Here is a 14,093-nt window from a genome sequence, read left to right as displayed (position 1 = left end):
TGGCAAGTAACATTCGCGCCAGACAAGTGCCAGGCAATGACTATCTCCAACAAGAGAGAGTCTAACCACCCCCACTTGACATTCAACGGCATTATCATCGCCGAATCCCCCACCATCAACATCCTGGGGATCACCATTGATCAGAAACTTAACTGGACCAGCCAAACAAATACCGTGGCTACAAGAGCAGGTCAGAGGCTGGGTATTCTGCGGCGAGTGACTCACCTCCTGACTCCCCAAAGCCTTTCCACCATCTACAAGGCACAAATCAGGAGTGTGATGGAATACTCTCTACTTGCCTGGATGAGTGCAGCTCCAACAACACTCAAGAAGCTCGACACCATCCAGGACAAAGCAGCCCGCTTGATTGGCACCCCAGCTACCACCCTAAACATTCACTCCCTTCACCACCAGCGCACCGTGGCTGCAGTGTGGACCATCCACAGGATGCACTGCAGCAACTCGCCAAGGCTTTTTCGACAGCACCTCCCAAACCTGTGACCTCTACCACCTAGAAGGACAAGAGCAGCAGGCACATGGGAACAACACCACCTGCACGTTCCCCTCCAAGTCACACACCATCCCGACTTGGAAATATATCGCCGTTCCTTCATCGTCACTGGATCAAAATCCTGGAACTCCCTCCCTAACTGCACTGTGGGAGAACTTTCACCACACGGACTGCAGCGGTTCAAGAAGAAGGCCCATCACCACCTTCTCAAGGGCAATTAGGGATGGGCAATAAATGCCGGCCTCGCCAGCGACGCCCACATCCCATGAACGAATTTTTTAAAAATCAAGCCAACGGTTCTGGAAGGTGATGAGCTTCACAAGTGTTGTTCCAGTTGGATAATTTGAAATTTATAAAGAGAGGCTCTCTTCTGTCAGGTTAAGTTGCTACAGGAAAGACCCCAAATCCTAGACTTCTTGAAGACCACTCTCTGGAGGGATTGAAAGGGCTCCTAAGGTCAATATCCTCTGACTGGAAAGCACCTAATGTAGGTGAAGCCTTGAAGTGGTTATGCAACTCACACCATGATACAATAGCACAATGCACAACGGAAAGGAACAACACAAACACAATCATGTGTGCTTGCACAGTGTTATTGGTTAAAAGTTATACCAGGCCCCTCTCTCTCTCTCTCTTGAAAAATAACACAATCTATCTGATTAGTCCAGAGTCACCAGCAAAACAACACATTATAGCAACGTCAGCACACAGGACACAACTTACGCTCCACATTAATGGTCCAGTTCGTTGGTTTAGGGGGCACGGGAGGGTACTTGGGCACAGGCTGGGGGCTTTGCTTTACAGAATCATCTTCTTTAGCAGCATCAGCAGCAGCAGCAGGAGCAGGAACAGGAGCAGCGATGATGGTGGTGGTGGAGTCAAGCAGTTGGGGAACTGGTAGCGACCCTGGCTGTGCTTCCTGAGAAGGTTGGACTTTGCAAATATGGCAGTTTTCAGGCGTTTCTACAGGATGAGAAAGTAGTTCAAGCACAGAGCAACAAATTAAAGGCCACATAGAGCAAAGCTACAACCTCTCTGCCCTGGAGGAGATTCCAATCACACCCACCACTAGATCAGGAGGGGGTGTTTGGGGTGGGGGGGTGCAGGGGGAGAGAGGGGGGATGCATTCATCATTCCTGTGCTCACAAATTGAAGGATATCAGAGCTGGGGAATGAAACTTTTTCTTCTTTCTTTTCACGCCCATTGTTGGCACTAAGTCTTCCACACAGAACATGCAAGAACATTAAAAAACACCCAAGGTAAGAAAAGGCCCTTCGGCCCATCACAGTTCATTCCTCTAGCTCCCTAAATCCCTCAGTCTGGTATCCAACTGCACCTTGAGCACCCTTAATGTCAGTGTCTCTATTCTTCTGTCAGTTCCTCCTGACCTTGGGATTTAAATTTACTCTTCATTAGTTTATATGTATGCCTTATGGCCTCATGGCCCCGCCTTATTTTAAATTAATATTCTGGACTTAACCTGTCTAACCCATTTATATGCCCCCAAGGTACCCCATCGAGTGAAGACTCTGGGCTGTAGGGGAGACTTTGGCCTTCTAATTACAACTGGGGCCATGGTGCCAGGAGGCTGATACTCCAGTCGGGGCACTGGAAAATGTCACAGTTACCTGGTCCTGCCAAGATTCCGTCTCATTGGTAGAAGTTCTGAGGGGGGCGGGGTGCTGTGGTCATGTTTGGAGGAGTTTCCAGGCTTCCCCTGAAACTCCACCCAGTACCCCCTTTGGAGGCCTCAGTGGAACCAACTGCAGCTGAGAGCTGGCACGGGTACTCCCTGTAGCCCACGGACTCTTCCTGCTAAAAAGGTAATTGATCCCAGAGGCAATCGACTGCCTTGGAAAATGCCCCTACCGGCTCCGTCGAGAGCTGAGAATGGTAAAACTGTACCTGGTCGTTGGGCCCTTCCTGGACCTCCTGTCCTCTGTTGGTCCGAGGGGTCACTCCGACTGTTGCAGGTGGATTGGGGTGGAGTGACAGCCAACGCACTCTTACCCACACACCGAGCCCACGCCCCCAAATATGGAAATGACCCCCATCCTGTAATTTGGAGCAAGGTCCGGGCCTCCTTGCTTGGGTGCTCTTACAGTCCACCATAATTGCACTCCTACTGGCAGAGTAGTCAGGTGGAATTTCAGGGCCCAGGTTTTTTCTAATCTTAGTCCATCCTCCCTTACAATTGGAATTGTTCCTCTTTTCCTCTTCTCGGCATCCTCTCCAACGCATGCGGAATGGTGACTGGAATTGTGCACTCTACTCTATGTGTGCAGCCTCACCAGCGCACTGTACAGCTTTAGGGAAACCTCAGCACCCATGCATTCCATTGCTCTGCCTGCATATATCCCCGGCGTTTTACCAGCTGTTTTAATTGCCCTTCCACAATGTCTGGAGGTCGACAGCGACAAGTCCATTGTTACTCGCAAGCTCCTCATTGAGTCTCGCTTTACTGATCCAATTCCAATCAGTTTGTACTTACCACCAATTGTCAATCTGTTTTGCATTTATTTGCCAGTGTTAAATTTAATTCATCATCTATCCACTATATTCCACAAATGATCCAAACCCTTCTTCAAATCGTTAGCTGCATCTTCCATTTCTACTGCCCTCCCTATTTTAGTATCTTCTGCAAATTTGCTAACGTAGAATCATAGAAAGGTTACAGCACGGAAGGAGGCCATTCAGCCCATCAAGCCTGTGCCGGCTCTATGCAAGAGTAATCCAGCTAGTCCCACTCCCCCGCCCTTTCCCCGTAGCCCTTCAATTTTTTTCCTTTCAAATACTTATTCAGTTCCCTTTTGAAGGCCATGATTGAATCTGCCTCCACCACCCCCTCGGGCAGTGCATTCCAGATCCCAACCACTCGCTGGGTAAAAAAAGATTTTCCTCATGTCACCTTTGGTTCTTTTGTCAATCACCTTAAATCTATGTCCTCTGTTCCTTGACCCTTTCGCCAATGGGAACAGTTTCTCTCTATCTACTCTGTCTAGACCCTTCATGATTTTAAATACCTCTATCAAATCTCCTCGCAACCGTCTCTGTTCCAAGGAGAACAATCCCAGGTTCTCCAGTCTATCCACGTAACTAAAGTCCCTCATCCCTGGAATCATTCTAGTAAATCTCTTCTGCAGCCTCTCTAAGGCCTTCACATCTTTCCTGAAATGCAGTGCCCAGAACTGGACACAATACTCCAGTTGTGGCCAAACCAGTGTTTTATAAAGGTTCATCATGACTTCCATACTTTTGTACTCTATGCCTCCATTTACAAAGCCCAGGATCCTGTATGCTTTTTTAACTGCTTTCTCAACTTACCCTGCCACCTTCAACGATTTGTGCACATATACCCCCAGATCTCTCTATTTCTGCACCCCCTTTAGAGTTGTGCCCTCTAGTTTATATTGCCTCTCCTCGTTCTTCCTACTGAAATGTATCACTTCGCATTTTTCTGCATTAAATTTCATCTGCCACGTGTCCGCCCATTCCACCAGCCTGTCTATATCCTCTTGAAGTCTATCACTATCCTCCTCACTGTTTACTACCCTTCCAAGTTTTGTGTCAACTGCAAATTTTGAAATTATGCCCTGTACACCCAAGTCCAAGTAATCAATAAATATCAAGAAAAGCAGTGGTCCCAGCACTGACCCCTGTGGAACGCCATTGTACACCTCCCTCCAGTCCGAAAAACAACCGTTCATCACCTGTCCCTTAGCCAATTCTGTATCCATGCTGCAACTGCCCCCTTTATTCCATGGGCCGCAATCTTGATGATAAGCCTACCGTGCGGCACTTTATCAAACACCTTTTGAAAGTCTATATGCACCACATCAACCACATTGCCCTCATCTACCCTCTCTATTACCTCATCAAAAAACTCTATCAGGTTAGTTAAACACGATTTGTCTTTAACAAATCCGTGCTGGCTTTCCCTAATCATTCCACACTCGTCCAAGTGACTGCTACTTCTGTCCCGGATTATTGTTTCTAAAAGTTTCCCCACCACCAAGGTTAAACTGACTGGCTTACAGTTTCTGGGTTTATCCTTACACCCTTTTTTGAACAAGGGTGTAACATTTGCAATTCTCCAGTCCTCTGGCACCACCCCTGTATCTAAGGATGTTTGGAAGATTATGGCCAGCACCTCCACAATTTCCACCCTTACTTCCCTCAGCAACTTAGGATGCATCCCATCCGGACTGGGTGACTTATCTACTTTAAGTACAGCCAGCCTTTCTAGTACCTCCTCTTTATCAATTTTTAGCCCATCCAGTATCTTAACTACCTCCTCTTTTACTGTGACTTTGGTAGCATCTTCTTCCTTGGTAAAGACAGATGCAAAGTACTCATTTAGTACCTCGGCCATCCCCTCTGCCTCCATGAGTAGATCTCCTTTATGGTCCCTAATTGGCCTCACCCCTCCTCTTACTGCCTGTTTACTCTTTACATGCCTATAGAAGACTTTTGGATTCCCTTTTATGTTGGCTGCCAGTCTATTCTCATACTCTCTCTTTGCCCCTCTTATTTCCTTTTTCACTTCCCCTCTGAACTTTTTCTATTCAGCCTGGTTCTCACTTGTGTTATTAACCTGACATCTTACTCACAATCTCTTTTGTCATCCAGGGAACTCTGGCTCTTACATTAGCCTCAGTATCCATGTTAATTCTTATATACATTAAAAACAACAGAAGTCCAAGCAGTGACTGGGGTGGGATTGCATTTAAGGCCTTCGCTGGTCAGACATTACACCTCTCGTTCATATTCGATTTCCTTTCTTCCAATCAATGTTACGTCCAGTCCCTTGAATTCTCATCGTTTTCATGCCAAACCTTGCCAAAGCCTCTGAAAGTCCAACATATTATAGAGTTCCACTATCTATTATCTGCAACAGCTTCAAAGTCATGGAGGTTTGCTAGACATCACCTGCCCCTTCTAAAACCATTGACTATCTCGGATTATTGTAAACAATTTTACAACACCAAGTTATAGTCCAGCAATTTTATTTTAAATTCACAAGCTTTCGGAGATTTTCTCCTTCCTCAGGCAAATATTTTCTCCTTCCTCAGGCAAATTTTCTCCTTCCTCTCCACATCATATCTCGGATTAGGTTACTGCTATCCCTCCAACCTACCTAGCAACAACCACAGGCTGCATTGGGAGTAAAGCTCCCTCTATTCTCGGCACAATGGGCCGAATGGCCTCCTTCTGTGCTGTAAGATACTATGATTCTACCCTTTGCTTTCAATTATCAGCTGGTAAGCAAATAAATAAAGAGATTTGTTTACTGTTTGGTTGTCAAGATTTTGGAACTCTTGTCAATCAAATTCTCCCAGTCATTCACCTTAATCAAAAAAAACCAAAATGGCTACTCAGCGAGAAGTGAAGTTCAACAATTGTGGGGTGTTCTCATCTCACGTGTACGATGGGTCTCGGAACATTTCAGAGCCTGTCCTTATTTTCGAGATTTGGCAACACATATGGCCAAGAAAACTACAACGTGTCGCTGACTAAACACAAAGCTAGTCACCAGAGAGCAGGTGGCATCAGCTCCTTATAAATAGAGTGAATCCTGAACTGGGCGAATTAATGTCTAAACAACGTCATGGAGCGTCTCCCTTTTTTTAATCACTGGTGCGATCTACATGGCACCCAGTCACAGTCATGGTTTCCTATCATCCGGAAGCCCAAGGGTTATGTGGGATATAGCGGAGTGAGCTATTACTCATTGAAGGACATCAAGGACAATGGAGCATATACAAAATGCACAAATGGGGATCCCCTATCAGTACACGGCCGGCATGGTGGTCTGCACCCCTGGGGTCTCCCTACCTTTCTTCCGTCACATTCCCGGGCCACGGTAACCTTCTCCTCTTTACCACATTTTCCATGCTTCCCTCCCTCTCTGCCATTCCCATTTACACCTCACTCTGGATCCATCTTTTGTTTCTCTTCTTGTCCCATTATCACCCCCTTTTGCTTTGCACCATCATCACTTTTGTTCTTTAATCATCCCCTGCTCTCCACCCTATCCCAGACTTCTTCCTTTTGTTCTTTTCCTGCACCCCTGTTTCTCTTTTTACAAAATGCGCTCCCAGTTAGTCCCAGGTCAGTCAGGACCAACACAGAGTACATTAGCCCCACAGCACAGTGCAGCTGTCAAGAATATCACGATACTCTCAGACTTCATTGAGATGGGCAAGGTATGTGGAATGACAATAAAAACAGGTAATTTATATAGAAAAAAATTATTCCATTGGGATGTTACAAAGCACCTATGACCTTGTACGTTCTCTCCTACGCCTCGTGTCGGACCGTACTACGTAATGCCCCAACCCAGAGGTTCGGGGGGGGGGGTGACGTGTTTCCAGACTTCTAGCTCCACCGTAACTAGCTGTTGGAAGGCATTGAAAGAGTGCTTCTCCCACCCGCGTGGTGCCCCTCCCTCCGACTGTGCCCCCTTTACTGTGCAGGAAGATTCTGGCTAGGCTGATATCAGTAACTCATCACGAGGCACAGAGTGGGAGGGTGGGTCTTTGCAGGTATGGGTTCTCCACGTACTGTCAATTCCAAGGTCAGCTGTGCTGTCAGGGGGAAAGTGGCTGAGAGAAATTGTGCGTTTCCTCCACAGAATGGTCCAGGATACCTCCGGACTGGCAGCGAGTCACCACACGGACTGCTCTTGAGCACCTCTGAGTGACCAACTAGAGACAGTGCTGGTCACCGGCTCGCCCTCTTGGCCTGGGTGCATTACGTTTTTTAAAAATTCATTCTCGGGATGTGGGCGTCGCTGGCAAGGCCGGCATTTATTGCCCGTCCCTAGTTGCCCTGGGGAGGTGGACCAAGGTCACATCAGAGGGCAGTTAACAGTCGACCATCCACTCCGTAGCACAGTGTGCTGTCAAGGCCCTGATTCACCTTCCGCACGATGCAGGATCCAAGCATTTGTAATCGAGTCATTTGAACAGCACTTTCAGCATTACCTGTCCCTTGCTGCGGAGGCACCGTGACTGTAGAACCATCGTTGGCTGTGCTTTCTGTCGTGGATTCTATTCTGATGGGTATAGCATGTATAGTGTCTCCATTCCTGAACGTCACCTCAGAGTGTCCATCTTACAAAAAGAAAAGAAAGTTTGACGTTGCATAACATGGCAGAACCAATCTTGTGATGTGCTGGGCCTTGAGAGTGAGACCAGATTCAGTGGATGAGATTCCACAGAATCAGCGGTTTGAAAGTCACGATTCATAACTTTCTTTTCCGGCCGACAACGATTACCCTTTGGCTGGGAAGACCCGTACAAGCAAGCAGGAAATGGCACTGCTGTCTTGCATGAGCGGCAAGGGTTGGGAGGACCATGGTGTCCCACACCTCTGGCAGCAGCTGGTTACACCTGCTACTGCCTTCCAGGATGTACCAGGGAGACCAAATCTGGAGACTTGGGAAAAAGAGAGAGAGAAAGAGAGAGGGAGAAAGAGAGAGAGAAAGAGAGAGAGAAAGAAAGAGAGAAAGAAAGAGAGAGAGTGAGAGAGAGAAAGAGAGAGAGAGAAAGAAAAAGAAAGAGAGAGAGAGAGAAAGAAAGAAAGAAAGAGAGAAAGAAAGAGAAAGAGAGAGAGAAAGAAAGAGAGAGAGAGAGAGAGAGTGAGAGAGAGAAAGAGAGAGAGAGAAAGAAAAAGAAAGAGAGAGAGAGAGAAAGAAAGAAAGAAAGAGAGAGAGAAAGGTACTTTTGAAGTGCAGTCACTGTTGTAATGTAGGAAATGCGATAGCTAATTTTACTCACGGCAAGCTCCCACAAACAGCAATGAGATAAATGATCAATTAATCTGTTTTAGTGATGATGGTTGAGGGATAAATATTGGCCAAGGCACCGGGGAGAACTCCCCCTGCTCTTCTTCGAATAGTGCCAAGGGATCTTTTACGTCCACCTGAGAGCGCAGAGGGGGCCTCGGTTTAACGTCTCAGCTGAAAGACGGCACCTCCAACAGTTCAGCACTCCCTCAGTACTGCACTGGGAGTGTCAGCCTGGATTTTGTGCTCAAGTCTTTGGAGTGGGACATGAACCCACGACCTTTGAATTCAGAGGTGAGCTTGCTACCCACTGAGCCATGGCTGGCACCGTAAAATTGAAGCTATAAATTCATGAGGATGATGCCGGAGATGGGAAACTACAGTTTTCAGGAGAAACTTGAGATACTGGGACTATTTCCACTGGAGCAGAGATGGTTAAGAGGAGATTAATAAAAGGTTTTTAAAATTACGAGGGGTTTCAACGGAGCGAATAGGGAAAGATTATTTCCTCTGGTTTGTGACAAGGTGGGAATTGATAATTGTCACTAAGAGAGTGGAGAGAGAAATTAGGATAAATGTCTTTACACATAGAGCTGTTAGAGCATGGAACGCTCTGTTGCAGGGAATAGCTGAGGCAGAGACCAACGTATCTTTTACAGGAAGACCAGATAAATATTTGAAGCAGAGAAAGGCACAGCGATATGTGGAAAGAGAGTGGGGCGGTAGCAATAGTTTTTGGACTGCTCGAGCAAAGAGTCGCCATAGACACGATTGATCAAATGGCCTCTTTCTGTGCCATGAACTTCTGGGGCTTTACCATAGAGTGCTTCCCAAGGAAGGGCTGCAAGCTGCCAGTCTGTCCCTATTCACTCCGTTGAAACCCATCGTAATTTAAAATTATAAAGGGGTTCGATAGGGTAAACGTAGAGAAGATGTTTCCACTTGTGGGGGAGGTCAAAACAAGGGGCTATAAAGATAGTCCCTAATAAATCCAATAAGGAATTCAAGAGAAACTTCTTTACCCAGAGTGGTGAGAATATGGAACTCGCTCCCACAAGGAGTAGTTGAGGTGAATAGTGTAGATGCATTAAGGGGAAGCTAGATAAACACATGAGGGAGAAAGGAATAGAAGGATATGCTGATAGAGTGAGATGAAGTAGGGAGGGAGGAGGCTCATGCAGAGCATAAACACCGGCATAGACCAGTTGGGCCGAATGGCCTGTGTCTGTGCTGTAAATTCTATGTAATTCTACGTAATTCGATAAACCTCTATTAAGTCTCCTCTTATCCTTCTCTGCTGTCTTTGGAAATAGTCCCAGTATCTCAAATCTCTACTCAAAAATGTAAGGTAAATGCAGCATTAGATGAAAACCCTTTGACTTTCCCAAAGGCGCGATTTATACCATTTAAGATAAAACTCCTGTTTCTTTCTCTCTCGCTCGGCAGATAGCTTTTTCTAGCGGCGGCTCCCATTCTTTCCTTTCTTCCCAGTCCGTGTGGGTTTGGCATACTTCCTCTCCCTCAGTAACTTCCATTCACCATCCTCGGTTACAGAGGTGCTGCACTGGGATGAGCCTGGGACATTATTTCGAAATGAGCCAGCCCAGAACCTTGCAGTGGGAAATCCCGCCTCCTCGCAGAGTCAACAAAATAAGGCCATTCATTGTCTGGAAGCTGATGATGCCATAAAACCCCCCATTCCGTGTTGCTTTGCAAAGTAATGGCGGTCATTCCATGTTGCTAAGCAAAGAGTTTCGTGTTACAAAGTCTCATGATCGTGATGAGGTCACAATGTCTCCCTCCTTGAACTGGGCAACAAAGATGAAATCATCATAAGTGACGAGTCAAAAAAGGGGAAGCTGAATTAATGGGGGCAAAGGCACCAGCTGGTGTACTGAGGCAGACAGACCAGAAAGTCCCCCCCCAACGCCCCGCCAAGGTTTGATCCCTGGTCTGCACTGGGTCAGCTGATCGCAGCTGTGGCAACAGTCCCAGCGCTCCAATTGGCTTCAGCAGTTCTGAGTTTGGGAATAAAAGAATACAGCCAAGATTCCCAATCGTTATCCAGTGTCTGCCACTGGAAAGTGTGCGTGTACATGTGCACGTGTTTATGTGCCTGTCTGCGTAAATGTGTGCGCATGTTCGTGTATATGTGCACGTTTAGATGTGTGTGTGCGTGTCTTTGTAAATGTGTGCATGTGTGTATATATGCGTGTGTGTGTGTGCGCGTGCGCCTTTGTAAGCGTGTGTGTGTGTGTGTGTGTGTGTGTGTATACGTGTACAAACACACGTGTGTAAATATTGGAAAGACTGAAGCCATCGTTTTTGGTCCCCGCCACAAACTCCGTTCCATGCCCCCATTCTCCCTGTGCACTGTCTGAGACTGAACCAGACTGTTCTCAACCTCACGTCCTATTTGACCCTGAGCTGAGCTTCTGACCCCCATGTGCTCTCCATCACTAAGATCGCCTACTTCCACCTCTGTAACATCGCTCATCTCCGCCCCTATCTCATCCCATCTGCTGTTGAATCTCTCATCCATGCATTTATTCCCCTCCAGACTCCCACCTTGCACCCTCCGTAAACTTCAGCTCATCCAAAGCTCTGCTGTCCGTATCCTAACTCGCACCGAGTCCCGTTCATCCATCGCCCCTATGCTCGCTGACCTACATTGGCTCCCGGTCTGGCAACACCGCGATTTTAAAATTCTCATCTTTGAATTCAAATCCCTCCATGGCCTCGCCCTTCCCTATCCCTGTAACTTCCTCCAACCCTACAACGCTCCGAGATCTCTGCGCTCCTCCAATTCTGGCCTCTTGCGCATCCCTGATTTTCGTCGCCTCACCATTGGCGGCCGTGCCTTCAGCTGCCTCGGCCCTAAGCTCTGGAAATCCCTCCCTAAACCTCTCCACCTCTCTCTCTGCCTTTGAGATACTCATTAAATCCTATCTTTTTGACCAAGCTTTTGGTCACCTGTCCTAATGTCTCCTTATGTGGCTCGGTGTCAAATTCTGTCTGATTACACTCCTGCGAAGCGCCTTGGGACGTTTTACAATGTTAAAGGGCGCAACGTATACGCAAGCCGTTGTAGTTATTGTTCTCAATGTTTAGCCGGAGGTAAAGGTGTGAGGACTGCAAGAGAGGCCAATGATGGAGATGCTCTGGCTACAATTGGACAGGTAAGAGAGGAGCCAAGTGAAGGCTGTCCCACCAAGCTGGACAACGGATGAGAGGGGTTGGAGAAGGATAGTACAGTCTACCATACCATAGGCTGTAGAGAGATTGAGGAGTGCTAATGACCCATGGTGACAGCCAGAGAGAATGTCATTCGATATTTTGATTAGGGCCATTTTGGTGCCATGGGAGGAATGGAAACCTGATTGAAGAGATTCAAACAGTTATATCAGATAGTAAATGGTGTGGAAAAGGTTAATCCGGAATGTTAATTTAAATTAAACTGTGGGAGTAGGACAAGTGACACAGATTCAAGCCAGCAAAAGGTAACTTTAGAATGAATATCAGGAATGGACTCCCAAATAGAGTGGTGGAGAAAAAAACCCTGGAAAGATCTAAGAAACAATTAGATGCAGCAGCGGTGGAAGTGTCGGGTTGTTCTGGATGGAATCTGTTAAGATGTGCCGAATGGCCCTCCTCCTCCATGAGAATCTTGTGAACTTAAGATTCAGGCACTTTACAACTTCTTGGGAGTATTCCTTTAAATACAGAAAAGTCTAGAAAAGAGAAGGCTGAGGGGTGACCTAATAGAGGTCTTTAAAATTATGAAAGGAATCGACAGGATTGTCGTAGAGAAGATGTTTCCACTTGTGGGGGGATTCAAAACTAGGGGTCATAAATATAAGATAGTCACTAATAAATCCAATAGGGAATTCAGGAGAAACTTGTTTACCCAGAGAGTGGTGAGAATGTGGAACTCACTCCCACAAGGAGTAGCTGAGGCGAATAGTGTAGATGGATTTAAAGGGAAGCTGGAGAAACACATGGGGGAGAAAGGAACAGAAGGTTATGTTGATAGGGTGAGATGGAATAAGGGGGGAGGGGGGAGGAGGCTCGTGTGGAGCATAAACACTGGCCTAGACCAGTTGGGCCGAATGGCCTGTTTCTGTGCTGTAAATTCTACGTAGTGTTAAAAAGCCCGTTAGTGACCACACTCTCAGACAGGATGTGCTGTTAGTGGGAATGTTTGTAATCTGTATTCATGCCCCCTCTTGCACAGCTCACTTCCTCATTCACGAACGCAAGGAAGTCCTGATTTTGGTCCCAGTTCTCCATTCCGTGCACAGTCAAAACTGTCCAACTGACTCAGACATGTGAATGCAGCTCAGTTGCCAGCTCCTATTCACCCTTACAACAGATGTTCTAATCAGGCAATGTTTACATCTGTTCTGTCTTATTCTCTATGAAACTGGATTCCTCAGAGAGCTGCGGGGTGGGTGGGGGATGGATTTCATTGGCAAATTCTCACTTAATTCACTTGTTTTAGTTATAATTTTGTGCTTTTTGGGAAGGGCGGTGATATCGCGGTGGAGGCAGGCCAATTGCCTGTGGTGTAGAGTGAAGCCCAGTTAAGAGTCCTTATCACAGGTTTGCGGTAACAGGGAACACTTTAAGCAGAAAGGAGACCGTTGACAGGCAGACCGTCGACAGGCAGTCATGCCTCATGAGATCACAAGATAATTACCCAGGAGGAAAGCCATTCATGCTATCTTAGTTCATCCATAGAATCATGGAATCTTAAAGCACAGACAGAGGCCATTCAGCCCACTGTGCCAGTGCCAGCTCTTTGAAAGAGCTGTCCAATTAGTCCCACTCCCCCGCTTTTTCCCCGTGGCCCTGCAAATTTTCCCTTTTCAAGCATTTATCCAATTTCCTTTTGAAAGTTACTGTTGAATCTGCTTCCACCGCCCTTTCAGGCAGTGAAGATCTGGTGAGATCCTAACGCACAGCCCCATCCCCCTCCCCAAGTTACAGGATCCAAGTGGCAAAAGAACCAGAAGGGAAATGAGGAGAATTTTCTTTACGCAGCGAGTTGTTATGATCTAGAAGGCATTTTACTGTACAAAAAAGAAGTTTGATGACTATAGTTTCCCAGTAACAAATTAAGGTTCTGACGAAGGGTTCCAGACCTGAAATGTTAAGCTAACCGTTTTCCTTTATCCACAGATGCTACCTGACCTCCTGAGTGGTTCCTGCAAATTTTTGGTTTCTATAACCAATGTTATAACCTATGTTGTTGTAAAAAGGTTGAAAGAATGAGGCTGTCCCCACTGCAGAGACTTCTAGTAATTGCCTGGGATGCATCCCAACCATCCTATGGTGCCATGACATTAAGCATTTCACGTGATTTCCGCCCGCACTAATGTAAACGGAATACCTTCACCAATTACCCGAAGGCATTCTTCATTATAGCAGAGGAGCTCCTGGTAAAGTACAAGCCAAACACTGGAGTGACCCTGTTTAAAAAAAGAATTAGGCTCCGATCTCAACCTTTGTCCAACCTCGTCACAGCTTCATAATTAACTTTATAAAAGGTGGTCTCGGTCATGAAGAGAAGCTCAGGCTCCACAGAGAGAGGTTACGAGGCAAGGATCCCACCGAGTTGGACAAATTATTATGTATCCCCAGAATATCGCTTTAAATTGAGCAAGGAAAGTAGTTTGATTTTAAAATTCTCATCCTTGTTTTCAAATCCCTCCACGGCCTTGCCCCTCCCTGACTCTGTAACCTCCTCCAGCCCTACAACCCTCCGAGATCTCTGCGCTCCTCCAATTCTG

General features: G+C 46.7%; 1 protein-coding gene across 2 annotated transcripts in view; it reads right to left on the bottom strand.

The window, feature by feature from the left end:
- The window catches only part of phactr2 (phosphatase and actin regulator 2), a 108,806-nt gene that overhangs the window by 37,540 nt on the left and 57,173 nt on the right, over nt 1-14,093 (bottom strand). The window contains exons 4-5 of one of the 2 annotated variants that reach the window (XM_067988529.1): nt 7,499-7,627; nt 1,235-1,474 (exon numbers count right to left, since the gene is read on the bottom strand). In XM_067988529.1, coding sequence (XP_067844630.1) covers nt 1,235-1,474; nt 7,499-7,627 — 369 coding nt within the window. The remainder of the gene's footprint in view (nt 1-1,234; nt 1,475-7,498; nt 7,628-14,093) is intronic. The other variant, XM_067988530.1, reaches the window with a different exon arrangement.

Source organism: Heptranchias perlo, chromosome 8 (assembly GCF_035084215.1).
Source record: "Heptranchias perlo isolate sHepPer1 chromosome 8, sHepPer1.hap1, whole genome shotgun sequence".
NCBI lineage: Eukaryota > Metazoa > Chordata > Chondrichthyes > Hexanchiformes > Hexanchidae > Heptranchias > Heptranchias perlo.
The sequence above is the reverse complement of the archived record's forward strand: the minus strand, read 5'-3'. Positions and strand labels throughout refer to the sequence as shown.